General features: G+C 34.7%; 1 protein-coding gene across 1 annotated transcript in view; it reads right to left on the bottom strand.

The window, feature by feature from the left end:
- Nucleotides 1–4,326: 4,326 nt before the first annotated feature.
- LOC136843499 (cilia- and flagella-associated protein 251-like) overlaps nt 4,327–17,742 on the bottom strand; it is a 120,534-nt gene continuing 107,118 nt past the window's right edge. Inside the window, exon 6 of the mRNA XM_067112035.1 lies at nt 4,327–4,653. Within this exon, the coding sequence (XP_066968136.1) occupies nt 4,327–4,653 (327 nt within the window). The remainder of the gene's footprint in view (nt 4,654–17,742) is intronic.

The raw sequence follows: 17,742 nt of genomic DNA on the forward strand, positions 1-17,742 counted from the left end.
ACTGCGCAAGCGTCAACCGCAATGGCCGGCACTTCAGAGCAACCTGAGTTATTACTGGTTCATGGGAAATCATCTTGAGAGAGAGAGAGAGAGAGAGAGAGAGAGAGAGAGAGAGAGAGAGAGAGAGAGAGAGAGAGAGAGATTAATCAAAACAGCTCAACGCACAGTTCATCGAAAATTATACCGATCACTCATTGTTATTGCTCATCCCTCATAACTTTTGTAATTAATCTTAGAGGCTGTGATTCTTTATATTTCAAACACATTTAAAGAAAAATACAAATCCCTTAAAGGAATCTTTATTCAACAAATAGGCTCTCTTGACCTGCCATTCACATGCTTAGATAGCTGCTTATAATAATGTTTTCGTGGCATGTCAAGTTCTTGGAAACTTATTGAAACCTTTCATGCTATGCTATCGGCTATTGTGAATCTTCTTCTCTATCGACCATTTATATATTGTCCGTTAGTTTTACATTTTAACGCCAAAGACAGCCTCTTGAATCTAGGACCCTGACGAGTCTTCTATTTACATACTTGGACGCATAAAAAACATGCTTTCCATTTGATGTCTAAAATCGTGTTTTAATTACTATAGCATTCAAAAGTTTCCCCTGTCTCTCTACCTATGTTCAAAGATTGGCTGGGAAACACATAGACTCATCAACCTTTTGCAAGTGTAACTGCCAGTCACCGCATTCTTCGTTGACTGCATGTGGATTAAGGAAAGAAAATATTTTTTACCCAATTACAGGTCGACATATTTACTCCTTTTCTTCAATATAAATTAGTTAGACAGATATACTAAGGTGAAACTGATGACAGTTAATGTTTTATAGACCATTTAGACTTTCTTATTGTTAAAATCAGACTACGACATGGAAAAAAAGAGAGGTATCGTGACTCTGAGGGCCAGAGGGAGTGATTTTCATATAAAATGTATGTCCTCGGCTCATTACTGATACCATTCCTGAAGCATTTAATTTCTGAACTTTTAATGTGTACTCTTGACCTCTTTAGTTTATACTCATTTAAGGGTTAAGTAGCGCATTAAATTAAGGTTAGTCGATATGCTGATCATTAGTAGTAGAATGCCATATCTGTAGCTCGCGGGACTGCAGAAGCGTAAAAATGCCTTGGAAAAGAACATCTCTAAGCCAAAGGTTCTCTCTCACTGCTATGAAAATAAAGACGACAAAGAGCTGGGGGATCATATCGAGAATCCCTGGACTCGTGTGCAGGGACAACATTTATCAGATCGATGAGAAGATATCTTTTATAATGATTTGTTTTTGCTTAGTATTCATCTAGAACTAAAAATAAGATGTATTTGTTATAATCCTTCTTAATATTCCTTCCCGAGCGTCATGGCACACCAGAGATAGATAGATAGAAAGATTTATGAATACACAGAACGTATGAAAAATACATATTCCTTATTAACAGAATGGTTTTCAATCGCCCCTCAAAACAATAGAAAACAATAAGAGATTTATAAAGGGGAAATATTGTAGACTTTTGACTAAGAGAACCATAGTTAAACTAATCTTGTCCATTTCAGCATTCCATAAAATCACGAGGGTAATTCAGGAAATTCTTTGCCTTCCCAACAAGGCTTCACAGGAGAAGACGGTTCTTGAATTATTTTTCAGCATAGCCTACCTTACGTCAAACATTATCTCAGTGTGTGTGGGAAGTTTACATCCTGCTTCTCCAGATTACGCTTTCTAAACATGGATGGCTTCAAAGCTGTTCCAAACCACATACAAACAGAGGTAGGATTTACGTTTTAGAAGTGGAGATTAGAACGTGGTAGATTGGTGATTACAGAGGCATGCAACAACAATGATAAGCTACTTGAGCCAGAACTATATATATATATATATATATATATATATATATATATATATATATATATATATATATATATATATATATATATATATATATATATATATATATATATATATATATATAGTATACACACAATATAGTATACAACACACACATATATATATAGCTCTCTCTCTCTCTCTCTCTCTCTCTCTCTCTCTCTCTCTCTCTCTCTCTCTCTCTCTCTCTATCCAAGTCACTAACTGAACCAAGGAAGAACAGCAAAAACATGTCTACAAAAATATAGTTTATTCCATAGTCTAACATAGTAAATGGTTTGGAATTAAATAGAAAATGTAATGGAGATATCTATATCCCAGAAATGGCAACCCAAAAATAAGTCCAATTAATATGTAACATGGTGCTAACAACTTCAACTAATTGAGTCTCTACATCGTAAGAGCTAAAGTGAGTCAAACATGACCGAAGTCATGATAAGTCACATTCCCTTCCATTTATTTGACCTCTATTTCAGTACATCTGAGTAAATAAAGGGAAAAATAGATCTTTTAAAAAAATAGGTACAGAGAAAAAATACGTGGGATATCTCCCACATTACTAACCCCAAACACACACATAATAAAACATGGCAAAATCAAAATTCAGGAAAGCCAATAAAAATCAAAGAGACATAGAAAATGAAAATAAATGCTGAAAAAGATATTCAAAGCATGGTAACAGTGCAAAGAACAGTATATGCTTAACAAAGTTATTAAAACCCATTCAGGTTTTTGAAAAACAAAATTTAAGCTCACCTCTCAGGCAGTACACAAAGTCTTCCCGCAAAGCGGATCTTCCACTTAAGAAATCGAGACCCAAATGCCTAGCCTGTACTCAAAATGGAAAATTCACACTTCCTATGACACGCCCATGAGAGCGAACTCGCGAACGAACGCTCTACCGGAACTTGACAACTTTCGGTTATCGGAACATACCGACATGGCCAGAGCATCACCCAAGGAACGATGCCCTCTGTCTCCATGGGAAGTAAGACTGACGACCGGCCTTTGTCAGCACTGTCTCGTGAATACGTAGGCACTGTTTCATAGTTACCCTTGCCCTGAATATCTCATAGAATAAAAATATCGAAAATATATAACATTATTCCTAATGCTTTTCATATATATATATATATATATATATATATATATATATATATATATATATATATATATATATATATATATATATATATATATATATATATATATATATATATATATATATATATATATATATATATATATATATATATATATATATATATATATATATACACACACGTGGACACATGACAAAATCGTTCAACTGAAACTTACACCATTTTTGTTGAGTCTCGTTGTGCTGCAAACAGAATTTCCCATACAACCGAAGCTTGTCATCCTGAACCTATTCTTACAAAATTTGTATTTTGCTCCAGGGATGTTAAGAAAATTCTGGATAATCTTGATAGCTGGGGTGGAGAAAATCTTGATGGTTTTTTCCCTTTGTTTTTTAAAAAAGTTTCTAGTGTGTTGTATCCCAAGATTAGTAGATTCTATAGATTTTTATGATGATGTAGTATCTTTGCAGATGAACGCTAGATAAGTAATACAGTGTCTTTTCCAAAGTGTGGCATATCTGCAGATTGCAGTAACTACAGGCTATTCTCTGTTCTCCCTGTGCTCTCCAAAGTTGCTGAAAAGCTTATTTTTAAGCCACTATATAAGTATGTGGAATCTAAAGGATTGTTAGCTGATAGTCAGTAAGCATATAGGAAGCAGTTTGGTACTTGCGATGCTCTTTTAGGTTTGACATGGAATTTGCAAGGTAACCTTGATAAGGGTTTTGAGTGCAGAGTAATTCAAATAGATTTTAGTGCTGCTTTTGATTTAGTAAATCACAAGGCACTTATTTATAAACTTCAGAATCTTGGAATGGGTGGATATGTTTTAGGATTACTTCAAGATTTCCTTACAGGTAGGTAGCAGCGAGTTGCTGTGGATGGGACCTTTAGTGAACCAAGACCTATTGTGTCTAGAATTCCACAGGGCAGTGTTCTTGGTCCACTGTTATTTTTAGTGTATACAAGTGATATGGTTGTTGGCCTGGAAAACAAGATTGTTCAGTATGCCGATGATGCAACACTAGTGGGTGTAGTGAAGTCTCCACTTATGAGAAATGAAGCTGCCCTCTGCCTTAATCGGGGTATGGACCGGATCAAGGAATAGTGTAGTCAGTGGGGTATGAGGCTGAACATCAGCAAAACGAAAAAAACTATTGATTAGCAGAGCTAGTTCAGATTTCCCACCCCATCCTCCCCTTCAGGTGGTTGGAACTTTGCTGAATGAATTTGAAGCTTTAACTAGGTGTAACTTTTGACTCACATCTAACTTTTGAGAAACATTTAATGAAAGTTTCAGCAAATGCCGCACGATAGTTAGGCAACCTGTTTTAGGTCATTCGTACTTCATTACTCGAATACTGTTCTCCGGTGTGGATGTTGTTGTTCTTGGTGGTAAGTTTCTGTTTCCTAGTAGCAGTTATGACTTGGACCAGAGACGGATGGTCTCTTGTTTGTCTCTTTTTCATAGGTTGTATTTCAACAGATTTTTCACATTGACAATTGATCCCTAACCCCCTTATCTGCCGAGAGCAACCAGATTCGCTGAACAACAGCACCAATATGTAGTAAATGTGCCTCGCTGCCGAACTTCTCAGTTCCAGAGGTTCTTTATTCCTCACATCGTTGGACTGTGGAACAGCCTCCCAGAGGGTCTCCTGTAATTGGAATTTCAGAAATTCGAGCGAAAACGCAATGCATTACTATCCTGATAATGTTCTCCTTGCATTTTAATTCATTTTTATCTATTTAGTAATTGATTTTTTTCTTTTTGATAAGTGAGATCGCTTCTTTTTGTATTTCCCTTCACTTCCTCTTACTTCCTAATGAACACCTTATTTTTTGGAAGCTTGAATTTCAAGTCAATGGCCCCTTTGGGCTTGTTCTGTATGAGTAGGTTTCATCTACCGAATAATATATATATATATATATATATATATATATATATATATATATATATATATTATATTATATATACATATATATATATATATTATATTATATATACATATATATATATATATATATATATATATATATATATATATATATATATATATATATATATATATATATATGGGGTAAAAGAGTGTTCCAAATATTGGTTACTAAAGAGAGATGTCTATTCTCATACAATGTTAATGAATAAGTTTGAATTAGAACCTGGGGTTGGTTCAGTTATTTATGAAATGGACCGTAAACTCTACTTTCACTAGCATCAATTTTCATAAAAAAAGAGAGGACACTTGCCTAGGCCTATACCTAGCTGTTTGTATCACATGGAGGTATATTTTTTTTATTTTTTACTATATGATTTGCACTCAGAACGGCCTAGAAATAGCGCTGCAGGCTCTAATAATGAAATTAATTAGGCCTATACATAGTTTACTCATATTCGAGTCAGAGCGGCTGAGATCCTTCCCAGACGAAATCCAGCGGCGAACTGTCATAAAATCGTTGCTTACCCGTCCACACATACAATCAACTGTCAGTCGGTTGGAAGAACTGTAGCTAATTCTATCAGTTCATCCATTCTGGTGAGTGGACTGACTCTTGTCTACACGTAGGTTTTAACACCCTATTCAATGAACTGACAAGCGGACTGACAGGTAAACCTGATCGTGAATACCCGGCCTAAGGCTGCGGCCCCACCAAATCCGTCATGTGCGTCCCAGGTTGCTAAAGCGTTTTGTGCGTCTGCCTACGTCTCGATCACCTGCCATAATTGAAATAAAATTTACGAGTGGCCCCACATTGCGCGTGAGCGTGAGTGGCGCCATGTGCGTTACGGACTGCACGCGTCAGGAACAAAACATTTTGTTTTTAGCCGCAGATGGATGTGCACCTTCGAACAGTTTCAGAAATACTGTAATAACCTAGACCCACCTTTAAAAAAGATGCATTCTTGAACTGCTTAATATCTAGTGATCAGTTCATATATGCAGATATATATATATATATATATATATATATATATATATATATATATATATATATATATATATATATATATATATATATATATATATATATATATATATATATATATATATATATATATATATATATATATATATATATATATATATATATGAACTGATCACTAGATATTAAGATATTAGTTTTGTATTTGTAGTGGAAGTCGATTAGTTTAAATTTACATATTTCATCAAATACATACATATATATATATATATATATATATATATATATATATATATATATATATATATATATATATATATATATATATATATATATATATATATATATATATATATATATATATATATATATATATATATATACATATACATGTTGTATTATAGAGCAAAATAAATCCGTGCAACTTTACAGATTTCGAAATCAATAATCTTACCTCAGAGTTACTACAAGCCTCTCTTCCGTTGATATTGCTCGTCTGTAATTAATGACAAATTTGGATATCCGAGATTGAATGCCCTTGTGAATCAAGTCAAAGTTTTTCTGCGACATTCTACAATATTAAAAAAACTTGTCTGGGTGCTGCCGTAACTTATGAAAGAGTGTATGAAAGAGTGCCTTTCCTCTGTCTAAATTTATGTCATGTATCCAAAGTTTCTTATCCCTCCAACACTTCTAATTTGGTTGACAGTGAGTCATAGAGCAAAAGGTCACACACTCCCTCCATGACGCAAGTGCTGCTGAACTGTCCGCCCTGTTTGTCTGGTGGGGCCACATAGACAGCACAGAAGACGGATGAGGCCGCTTTAGCAGTATGGGACGCACATGACGGATTTGGTGGGGCCGCAGCCTTAGGTTACTCAAGGCAAGTATTGACCGCCTTAATGCGATCAGTTATAGAACAGTTATCAAAGTTTCATCTGCAGAAGTTCTCTTACATCAGAGAACATACCAATAAACGCAAATACAAGATTCAGTATAAGGGCTTCGAGATATAATGCAGTCCTCTGTCAACATACTTTACCGTTGTTTTTTTTTTTACAAGCGTACGATTTTTTGTGTAAATAACTTTCACTTAATCGTAAAGTGTTTATAATTTTATCCTTTACTTTCTGGAATTTTCTTTTTCTGTATTTTTATATTTTTATGGTTTTACGTTTGATATTTTTATTGCTTGAAAATGGAGCCTTGAGCTTTGCAACGTTGCAGTGAAGATTATACATGAACGTTTTCTGCTGTGCTTCCCCGCCTTTTTGTCTTATACAATATATATATATATATATATATATATATATATATATATATATATATATATATATATATATATATATATATATATATATATATATATATATATATATATATATATATATATATATATATGTGTGTGTGTGTGTGTGTGTGTTATATATATATATATATATATATATATATATATTTAAATGTATATACAGTACATATAAATTTTATATATATATATATATATATATATATATATATATATATGTATATATATATATTATATATATTCTTTGGCAGATAGTTGAGAGTAAAGTTGAGCAAAAGTAAGGTAATGACGGTTTATGAGAACTGGGGAAATTGAACAGTGGCTGATAACCTAGTTTAGGGCGTGCCTTCATAGACTATCGAATCCTTTTCGTATCGTAGAGCATTAACATGCTTGCCATATCATGCCTAAGGTTTCCTATATAAATACGACAGCTTGAATCGTTGTTATGAGAATAACTGTACTTTTACCTTAATTTGGTGAAATACGTAACTTTTTTGCTTCGCCTCAACCCGCATTATTTTGTAAAAAGTTGAGTATACCTTAGTTTAACCAGACCACTGAGCTGATTAACAGCTCTCTTAGGGCTGGCCCGAAGGATTAGACTTATTTTACGTGGCTAAGAACCAATTGGTTACCTAGCAACGGGACCTACAGCTTACTGTGGAATCCGAACTACGTTATACCGAGAAATGAATTTCTATCACCAGAAATAAATTAATCTAATTCTTCATTGGCCGGCCGGAGACTCGAACTCGGGCCTAGCAGAGTGCTAGCCGAGAACTCTATTGATTCGTCCAACGAGGAACTGCATTGTTTTGTACCTGTCAGCAGATTCCCGTAGGGGGGTTTAGTACCGTCAGTGCACATCACACGGTGCACTTTAGGCATTACTTAAGTTTCTTCGCAGCTTCCCTTCAGCCCCTAGCTGCAACCCCTTTCATTCCTTTTACTGTACCTCTGTTCATGTTCTCTTTCTTCCATCTTACTTTCCACCCTCTTCTAACAAGTGTTGCATAGTGCAACTGCGAGGTTTTCCCCCCTGTTACACCTTTGAAACGTTTTTACTGTCAATATTTCGGTTTCAGCGCTGAATGACCTCATAGGTCCCAGCGCTTGGCCTTTGGCCTAAATTGTACATTCTGCCAGCAGATGACGCTTGTCTTTGCATTCATGAGAGTACTCTAGACGGCGATGATAATGATGATTTAGATCCTTTGTATAAGGAGAGTTGGGGAGCTGAGCAAGCTAATTTAGGAGATCGTACTCACAGCAGGAAGAGCTTTATTGTGCATGATGACGACGGTGGTAATGAGGAATTGATGATGTGGGAAATAGAATGAATTGGCAACGGATGACTGGGGCTCATTATCGTCCAAGCAGTATTATGTATAACTCTAAGCTTCGCTGAATTTCACATCATCGCTGATTTCTAAATAGGTATGAGTGAATGTCGAGACAATGGACGATGGTTTTTAAGAGAGAGAGAGAGAGAGAGAGAGAGAGAGAGAGAGAGAGAGAGAGAGAGAGATTTTGTCATTTTTAATTAAAGTAAATGATGTATTCAATCATAAAACTTATAAATTTGATAAAAACGAGCGTTCCTTCCATTACTTAAAGACTATGATATGATAATCACTGCAAATAAGGGACTGCGTAGGTCATACCGAACCAAAAATAATCCATTTGCAAATGATTATTACTTTCAAATGGAATTATAATTGAAATGAAACTTTAAATGAAACCATGCGCGCATGCGCGTAATAAAGATCACGGATACTGAACGGGTCATATTATGTGACTCGTTATTGCCATTGCTTTAAACATTTCTAAATAAATCCATGAATCACATCAAATTAATACTGATTTCTCCTCTTCACTAGAATTGCAAAAAAAAAAAAAAAAATATCAGTCAGATTTTTGGATGAAGCCATAATTACATGAACGCACAGAACGACGAATTATAACGAACGAAATGTAAATAAAAGAACTCGACACAGCGTTTCACCACTTCCTGTCACCTTGCTTATCGACGGCGGCGAATTCTTTCCAGTTTGTGATATTTACCACAAATTTCAACGGGGTGAGGTGAAGTTTTGAATATTTTGTCTTGATATTAATGTTATTCAAATGCAGATGTTCCTTTCCTTAAGCAAAAGAAAAAAAAAATCCCAGAACTGAAAATGGGGAAACAACTCGGTAGAACACGCTATTCGAGGGATACAAAGTCCTCCTAAAATGGGTTAACACGGCTACTGGGATAATAGCGGCTGTTGATTTATGTAAAGAAGTATTTGAGAGTGAGTGAAAGATATGATGTTGTGATGAGGGAAGAGGTTAGCTACAGATAAGGGTTACCGAGGAAAGTAGTGGAATGTGTGTAGCCTCAGTGGTCTGGTTAAACTAAGGTATACTTAACAACAGTGAATATCCTTGAATAGTGTCTAGAGGTGAAGGTTGGAATGCACGATTGGATTGTCAAGTAAACATTCCTTAATGGATGTGAAGTGTGAATATTAAATGTGAATCGGAGAAAAAAGATTGAGGCTGCTGAGTTCAGCTCTTTGTGTGGTAGATAGGACACAAGAATTGATAAGGCAAGATAAGGGAATGTATAGATTTAGCCAAAATTTAACATTCGTTGAAAGAGTGAGGCAGAGGAATTTGAAATACGTTGGGCCTATGGTGAAAAATGGAAGCTGATAATCTGAAGAACTGAATGTATCTTTCAGAATTTCACCCTGAATTCAGCATTCAAATTATGAATGTAACAGTGGCATTTTGTTGCTGTGTTAGAGAACGCAGTTAATGTTATAAAACTGATAGGATTGTCAATAATTTTACATGGCATTTTTATGCTTTTAAATATATATAAAAGAATAACCCTTGGTTTCTCTAATCTACTTTACAAGAATATAACTTTCACCAAAGGGAGATATATGCAGTATATTAAAAGAATTTACTCTAGCCAGGTTTCGAATTTATACATTTTTGGGTTACAGGTGTGTCTTAGTGACATTACCTATTCAGCCCGCGTACCCTTTCATGGCTCAGTGGACATCGTCACTGTGCCCATGTGTCCATCACAAAAGGCTTAGGTTCTAATCTGGCCAATTACCAGACGTAATTTTGTTTAGGGGTAAGATATCCCCATGGTAAAATGAGTTCTATGATAATCTATCTATCTATTTATATATATATGTATATATATATATCATGTATATATATATGTATATATATATATATACAGTATATATACATATATGTATGTATATGTGTGTGTGCATGTGTGTATGTGCGTGGTTGACGCAAAGAGGAGTAGAACCATAGGAAGTTGGAGTGACTTGCCTCTTCGTTCCTGTTTGCTAGACTTACTTAACCACAGTTAAATTGTAGTAATTGGGTTCTACTGTATATGAAGAGATTTTACCCAAACATGCACTTATGATTAAAGTAGGCGTGTGCATGGCGTGTAACAAAGTGGGAACCTGCTAATTCCATCTGAGCACGTTAGGTCGCATTCATAATCTGTTTATGCAGAGGGCGCCTCGTGTTGAATTATATCCAAGTTCTCTTCTTGCAGAAGCCATCATGTTGAGCTTGGATCTGTTACGCTTGTGGCAAAGATGATATATACTTTATTTAAATGATATTTAAAACACAGTAACTGTACGTGCAAGTTCGAGTCTACTGATTCCGTATTTGAGTTATCAATTCGTATTCATGCTTAATTCTTCTTCTTCTTCATCTTTTAACGTGCTTTTTTCACCATTTTTATATGGGGTAAGTACGATGCCGCCTTTGAAGCACTTTGATTTGGCTTTGGGGTAGACTGTAGTCTCGATTGGCTGCCCTGCCTGACATCGCTTATACATGTATTGTACCAGTCACCAGCTCCCTTTCTCTCAGCAGCGAGGAGATGTTGAGCGGTTAGGTCGACAGTTCGAGACGTGTGAGGTGTCTATTGTGTAAAATTTAGGAGATGTTGGAGTGGCTTTGTTTGTGTGTGTATTAGTCTGTAACACCCATTTGCTTTTCAGCAAACCTATCCATTGGTTACATACACAGCCCGGGGTGTCTACACGGATAGCAAAGTGTCCGCCTCCCTGACCGGTCAGCTGCGGATTTGAACCCACGCCACAGACCTCTATGAAGTCCGAAGCTGGTGCTCTAACCAACTTGGCCATCGAGGTTCCCTTGTATTCATACTTAATGAAGATAATTATTTCTTAATTGTTTAAAATTGAGCTTAAAAGCCTTCTAGCCCGAATATATACACACATACACACACACACACATATATATATATATATATATATATATATATATATATATATATATATATATATATATATATATATATATATATATATATATATATATACATACATACATACACATATATTTATATATATATATATATATATATATATATATATATATATATATATATAATATATATATATATATATATATATATATATATAATATATATATATATATATATATATATATATATATATATATATATATATATATATATATATATATATATATATATATATATATATATATATATATATATATATATATATATATATATATTTTAGGTTCTTACCTGGCCTACTTACTGTATTCCTTGTTCAGGGGTCCAATCTGAACAGGGAGCTTACTAATATACCTTGAGATTCTGACTGCAATTTCTATGTCAGGTAGGAAACTAAGTAGAAAAACAGTCGGGCTGAAGGCCGTACTTCAACAAGGGGCTTTTGCAGATAATCACTTTAGTTTACTTTAAATGGAATATATTTACAATTAAACAGGTCAATCAGAAGACTAGGGAATGATAGGCAGATACAACAGGGGGCTGCCAAGTGGTTAGTTATGCTATCACTGTTAAAAAATTGAATAGTCTATGATTAATCCTCTTGAAAGGGATACTGAAGAATTGACTGCAGTGGCCTTTTCACTGCAAGAAGCACAATACAAGTCGATGGTTCCACAGCCAATGTACCGTCTGCAATTGATAATGCCAGCGGTTACATAAGGATAATTATAACGATCTTGGGCTAATTGAGGGTTGCACAAAGGGTGCTAAGATAACTCGATTCTGGTATGATATACTTGCATTAAAAATCACAGTGAGCTAAATGAGTCAGGTCTTTGTGATAACTCACACTTCAGAAAAGAAAATGAGAGTGCAGTGGAAGATTAAAGATACGTGACTGTTAAAATAACCTTGAATCAGGACGTTATCTTATAATGGAGCGAAGGAGGGGTCTCGTCGAATTCACCAGGTCTGGAGGGATGAGTTTAATGAGAATGCATAGGTAATGTGCCTGGGTGGTCGAAAAGACGACCACGTGGAGGGGTCAGCTCAATAAGGAACATGCAAGGGGATGCGTGCCGGTCTACCCCCGCAGGTTTCTGAGAGCGATGACCGCTGTTTCTCACCTTATATAACCTCGGGGGCTTATTATCTTGCTCATTCCAGAGGTCACTGGGATTGCAAGATGGCGGTTCAGTCACCTCGTTTTCTATGCTGGAATCTTCCAAATCCTGGTGACTTCTGGCAACCCATGTTTGCCAGTTTTTATGGGGGACTCAACCCTTTCTGGTGGATTTTCGGCAGGCTTCGTCTCCATTTGCCTTTTATCTGAAAAGAGGTAATTCAAGCAGTCACCAGGTCTTTAGGAAAGATAAACAGATGCACCAAAAATGGGAGCATGGGGAGAAATTTATGTAGGGGCTGAGTTTCTTACGCCCTTCCTCAGTTAGATATCGCTACGAAATTACTTTATTTTGGGTTGCTAGGTTGTTTGGAGGTTTGGGTTTGCTTAGGAAGTGGTTCTCCACTTAATATATATATATATATATATATATATATATATATATATATATATATATATATATATATATATATATATATATATATATATATATATATATTATATATATATATATATATATATATATATATATATATTATATATATATATATATATATATATATGTATATATATATGTATATATATATGTATATATATATATATATATATATATATATATATATATATATATATATATATATATATATATATATATATAATGTGTGTGTGTGTGTTTGTGTATGTACATGTATTTTCCCCGTGCTCACACGGCATGTCCTTTCTATTAGACATTTAACGAGCTTTCATTCCGATGTCTGATCTCTTCGAGAACTCAGAACTGGAAATGGTGAAAAAGAAAGAAAAACCAGTTCTCTTAGAATATGTTGTGCATCAGTTTAATGCAAAGACAGTCATGTAACACTAAGTGACTGCAATTCGTATCAATACACACGTTTTCTAATTAATGCTCGTGTCAATTTGCATATTTTTTCATACTAGTTTGCATTACGAGTTATCTGTCACTGAGGCAAATTTCATGCATTTTGATTATTAAACGTTACTGACAGGATGCTTTGTCATTGCTTCATCGTACTGACAAGCGGCAAGCGGTGTTAATTAGCATTATATGACCAATGTGGAAATTATTGGTGGAAATTATTTGATATAATTAACTACGTCAACAGCTGTCCCTATTAGGAACTTTGATGACAGTCGGTCTGTTATGTTAACTTTGGGAGGTTTTTTTCTGATGTCATGAGCTTAGTTAGCCTTAGCAGCATCTCCGAGATGATTTCGGTTGTTGATTAGCCCCCCAGGGGATAAGCTTTGTTGGCAGACAGATTACACACACTGACTCTGTTAGGCTTATTAGTCACTTAACTTTGAGAAGTTTTGCTGACGGAAAACTTTGGTAAGATTCATCTTTCTTCGACGACCGTTAGCCAAAGTTATATGACAACGGTAGAAAATGGTGTTGGTAAGGTAAATTATTTTTACCATGCATTAAAGGATTTATGATGGAAAATCATTAAAAAGATGCACTGATAACCATTGATATTATTGTAATCTTTATTTGATATAGGCTGCGTTGACGATCAGGTAGGTCTCTGTATAGTGTTACTCCTACAGTGAGCTTCTGTGGTTCTCAGAACACTTAATTCAGTTTTAATTCCGTGCTCACATTTTTTCCGAAGTCATTGTATTTAGCAATGCTTTTAAGAACGTGGAATGGATTGGTAAGGTAAGGAAAATTGTTTAAAACAAACTAAAGTAATATTGATATACTATTTATGTGATTTCAGAACCATATTTTTCTTATGCATCCATATGGTAGTGATGAGTAAAGACATTCATGTTACCTGTCGCTTCGCTTTCATGAAAAAAATCTTCACAGAACATAATGTCTCTGGATTTTGAGTGGTGTCATGATAATGTGCAAGGAAAAAAAAGTCATTCATGATGCTTACCTGTGGAAGATAAGAGAATTAGGACTACATTAAAAAAAATTCTAAGCAAGGGCATCTGTTTCCTTGCATCAAAGCTCCCAAATCTATTAAGACTAAAAACGATTTAGTTTTACATTAAATTTTCGAATTTCTATAACCTTCTAATCCTTCTCATTAGATTTCAGGTCGTATTTTAACTCAGAAAGCGTAACTTCATAAATGAGAAGTTTCCATTAACTTGAGATTGTTTACACATGACCCGGTATAATATGTCCTCAACACTTTAGAATAATATTGTTGTGTCGAAACTCTTCTGCTTTGTTAAATTAGTCCCTCTTGACCATCGTGGAATATCGTTTGTGATTCTTCGTGTCTCTTCAACTGCTGCCCTCTAGCAACAGCCTTTCCTAACCTAATTGGATTTTTGGCGCTCTTTATCTAAATTCAGTTCAGTTGTGTGTTGAAAAGCCTTTTTGTTCCCTTCGTTTTCATTAATTCGTAATTGCCTCTCACAACACTTCTTGACCTTTCAAGATCCTGCTCCTCTTGACTTTTTTCCTCTGCTTTTTTTTAAACCTCAAGACGGCCTTTGTTCTTTTATGCTGAAGATCTTAAGGCTCTTTGTGCTCACAGAATGACGTTTTATTATTTCTCTTTTTTCCATATTTATCCTCTTGTATTGTGATTAGCTCCTTCAATTATAGTGACGTTGATCTACTTTTTTTCTTTTTTGTTTCCTCATCATAGTTCCGGCCTCATTTTTCCTTTTGAACAGTTGTTCAAAGTGAATACTTTTTTATTTCTTTTCTTGGAACCAACGAATTTCTTGAAAATTATATATGCATTATTGAATTTCATGCAAACAGAATAAAATGAGTAGATGTTCAGTAAGACAGAGACCTTTAACTTTATGTGCAAATTATTCGCCATGATTCTCTTTGTCTTGTAATATTCAGATCTTAAGAATGGAACTGCTTTCTTAGATTTAGTTTAGTTTTCTTCTGCATCCCCAGCATATGCAACGAATGTGTAAAATAAAAACATTCACAGTGGCGTTCTTTTCGAGTGCAAGACTGCATCACGCTCTTTGAGGTCTGAATCTCATTCAAGATATTAGAGCAGGTTTCAGTGCCTGTGGACTGTAACGGAATATTTTCCCACGAAACGCACTGCGGAAATTGTTCCGCCAGCATCCCATTAATTCGAAAGTCGTGCTCACTCTTCACTAATTACTTCTCTCCCTTTTCAAGGGACACTATAGGTCACTTGACACAACTCTCTCTCTCTCTCTCTCTCTCTCTCTCTCTCTCTCTCTCTCTCTCTCTCGATTTTAGTAAAGAGGAATTTTCCTCTCTCTCTCTCTCTCTCTCTCTCTCTCTCTCTCTCTCTCTCTCCACCGTCAAGACCATAGTTATCTTGGCTTCACATTACATATGCAAATGGACAAAATAGAAATTAATTGCCTTTTTAAATCATAACTATGAGTTTCTGTGGTTACCATCAGCTGGACATCAAAATATATTTAACACTGCAAAATAAATTAGGTAATTTCTTTAAAATTAAAGACCCTATATCAACAAGCCTTAGGTCCAATCTGATCTATAAATGGCAGTGTAGTGGTTGTGATGCCACTTGCGTTGGAAAAACTACCAGATCATTTTGGATGAGATGGTTTGAAAGCCTCGGCAAGTTATTTCTTACAGGCAATTTTGTTTTAAGGCCTAGTTACAGTGCAGTTAAGAACACAGTGAGGAGACTGGTCACTCTTTACATATTATGATTTTTCAGTTTTAACCACTGCTCAGTTTGCTGCAGACCTAGACATTTTAGAAGTACTATACTCTATCAAGATAAGCATTCTTTGGTTATAAATGTGGCTGTAACCTCACTTTTGTGTTTATAGTCTGCGTTTTACTGGTTTGTATATTTGCTAGTGAACTTATTGTACCTTTGTACCTTCCGTTCTTGCAACCTAAAATCTACTTTTACTTTATTTTTTCATTTATTTTGATTAGCCATCTTTTAAACGCATTTCTATAAATTTAAAGTAATCCTGCTGTATTATTATGAATATTATCATAAGAGTTGTAATTTCATTATCATTTTAATTTGTAGGTTGATAACGAGTGAGAGTGTTACTCAAAACGTGTAAAGTGCTGTTCCGGGTTTTGGCCATAGTGTCCTTACTGATAGATAGATGGGGCTTCCTTGTTGGTATATATATATATATATATATATATATATATATATATATATATATATATATATATATATATATATATATATATAAAAAAACAACGTCCCTCATATAAGAGAGATGTATTAATGGCGAAAGGTTACTTAAAAGATTCACCTTACCGGCAAACGAAACCTCGGAATGCATATCTAATAGGACATTTTCTGCCCAGAATTACTTTATCTTTTTCCCGAAATATTTACGTAAACTCATTTACCCCTGTATATATGTATAAATATATATATATATATATATATATATATATATATATATATATATATATATATATATATATATATATATATATATATATATACATATACATAATATATATATATGCATATATATATATACATAAATATATATATGCATATATATACATATATATAATTTTTTCTTTTTCTTTCTCTTGTTCGTTAAAATTTTAATGACTCTCTTCCTATTTACTGGATCTTACCTAATCACTCTCGATATGGCTCCTCAAATTTCAGACGTCTTTGGTTGCGAGAGACTCGTCTTAGGAGCTGAGCCCTCTATGATATTCATTCTTTTCCATTTTCATTTCAGTCACAAACGTGAAAGATTCTAAACGAGAAGTCATGCACCTTTTTTATCATAGGTATTTGCAAACGACTTAATCTTAAAATGTTCCCATCGCTGCTAATAAGCCTTTTTCCTCCTCCAAGCTCTTCTGAAGTTGTTCTACTTCCCTTAAGGACTATCTGCTGTGGTCGCTCTTTTCCTGGTTTCACTGCTTTAAAAGCTCCCTGCAGCCTCATCTTCGCTCCTTTCCAGCTCTCTACATTTTCATGGCTCCATTATTCCCCATTACATTCACGGTTTACCTTCTTAGCCTTTCCATTCTCCCCATTATCTGTCTACACTCAGCTGACCACTGTCTTCCACCGTTTGACTTTTTTATCCCCTGGGATTTTTCCTCAACC

The sequence above is a fragment of the Macrobrachium rosenbergii genome, chromosome 11 (genome assembly GCF_040412425.1).
Source record: "Macrobrachium rosenbergii isolate ZJJX-2024 chromosome 11, ASM4041242v1, whole genome shotgun sequence".
Classification (NCBI taxonomy): Eukaryota; Metazoa; Arthropoda; class Malacostraca; order Decapoda; family Palaemonidae; genus Macrobrachium; species Macrobrachium rosenbergii.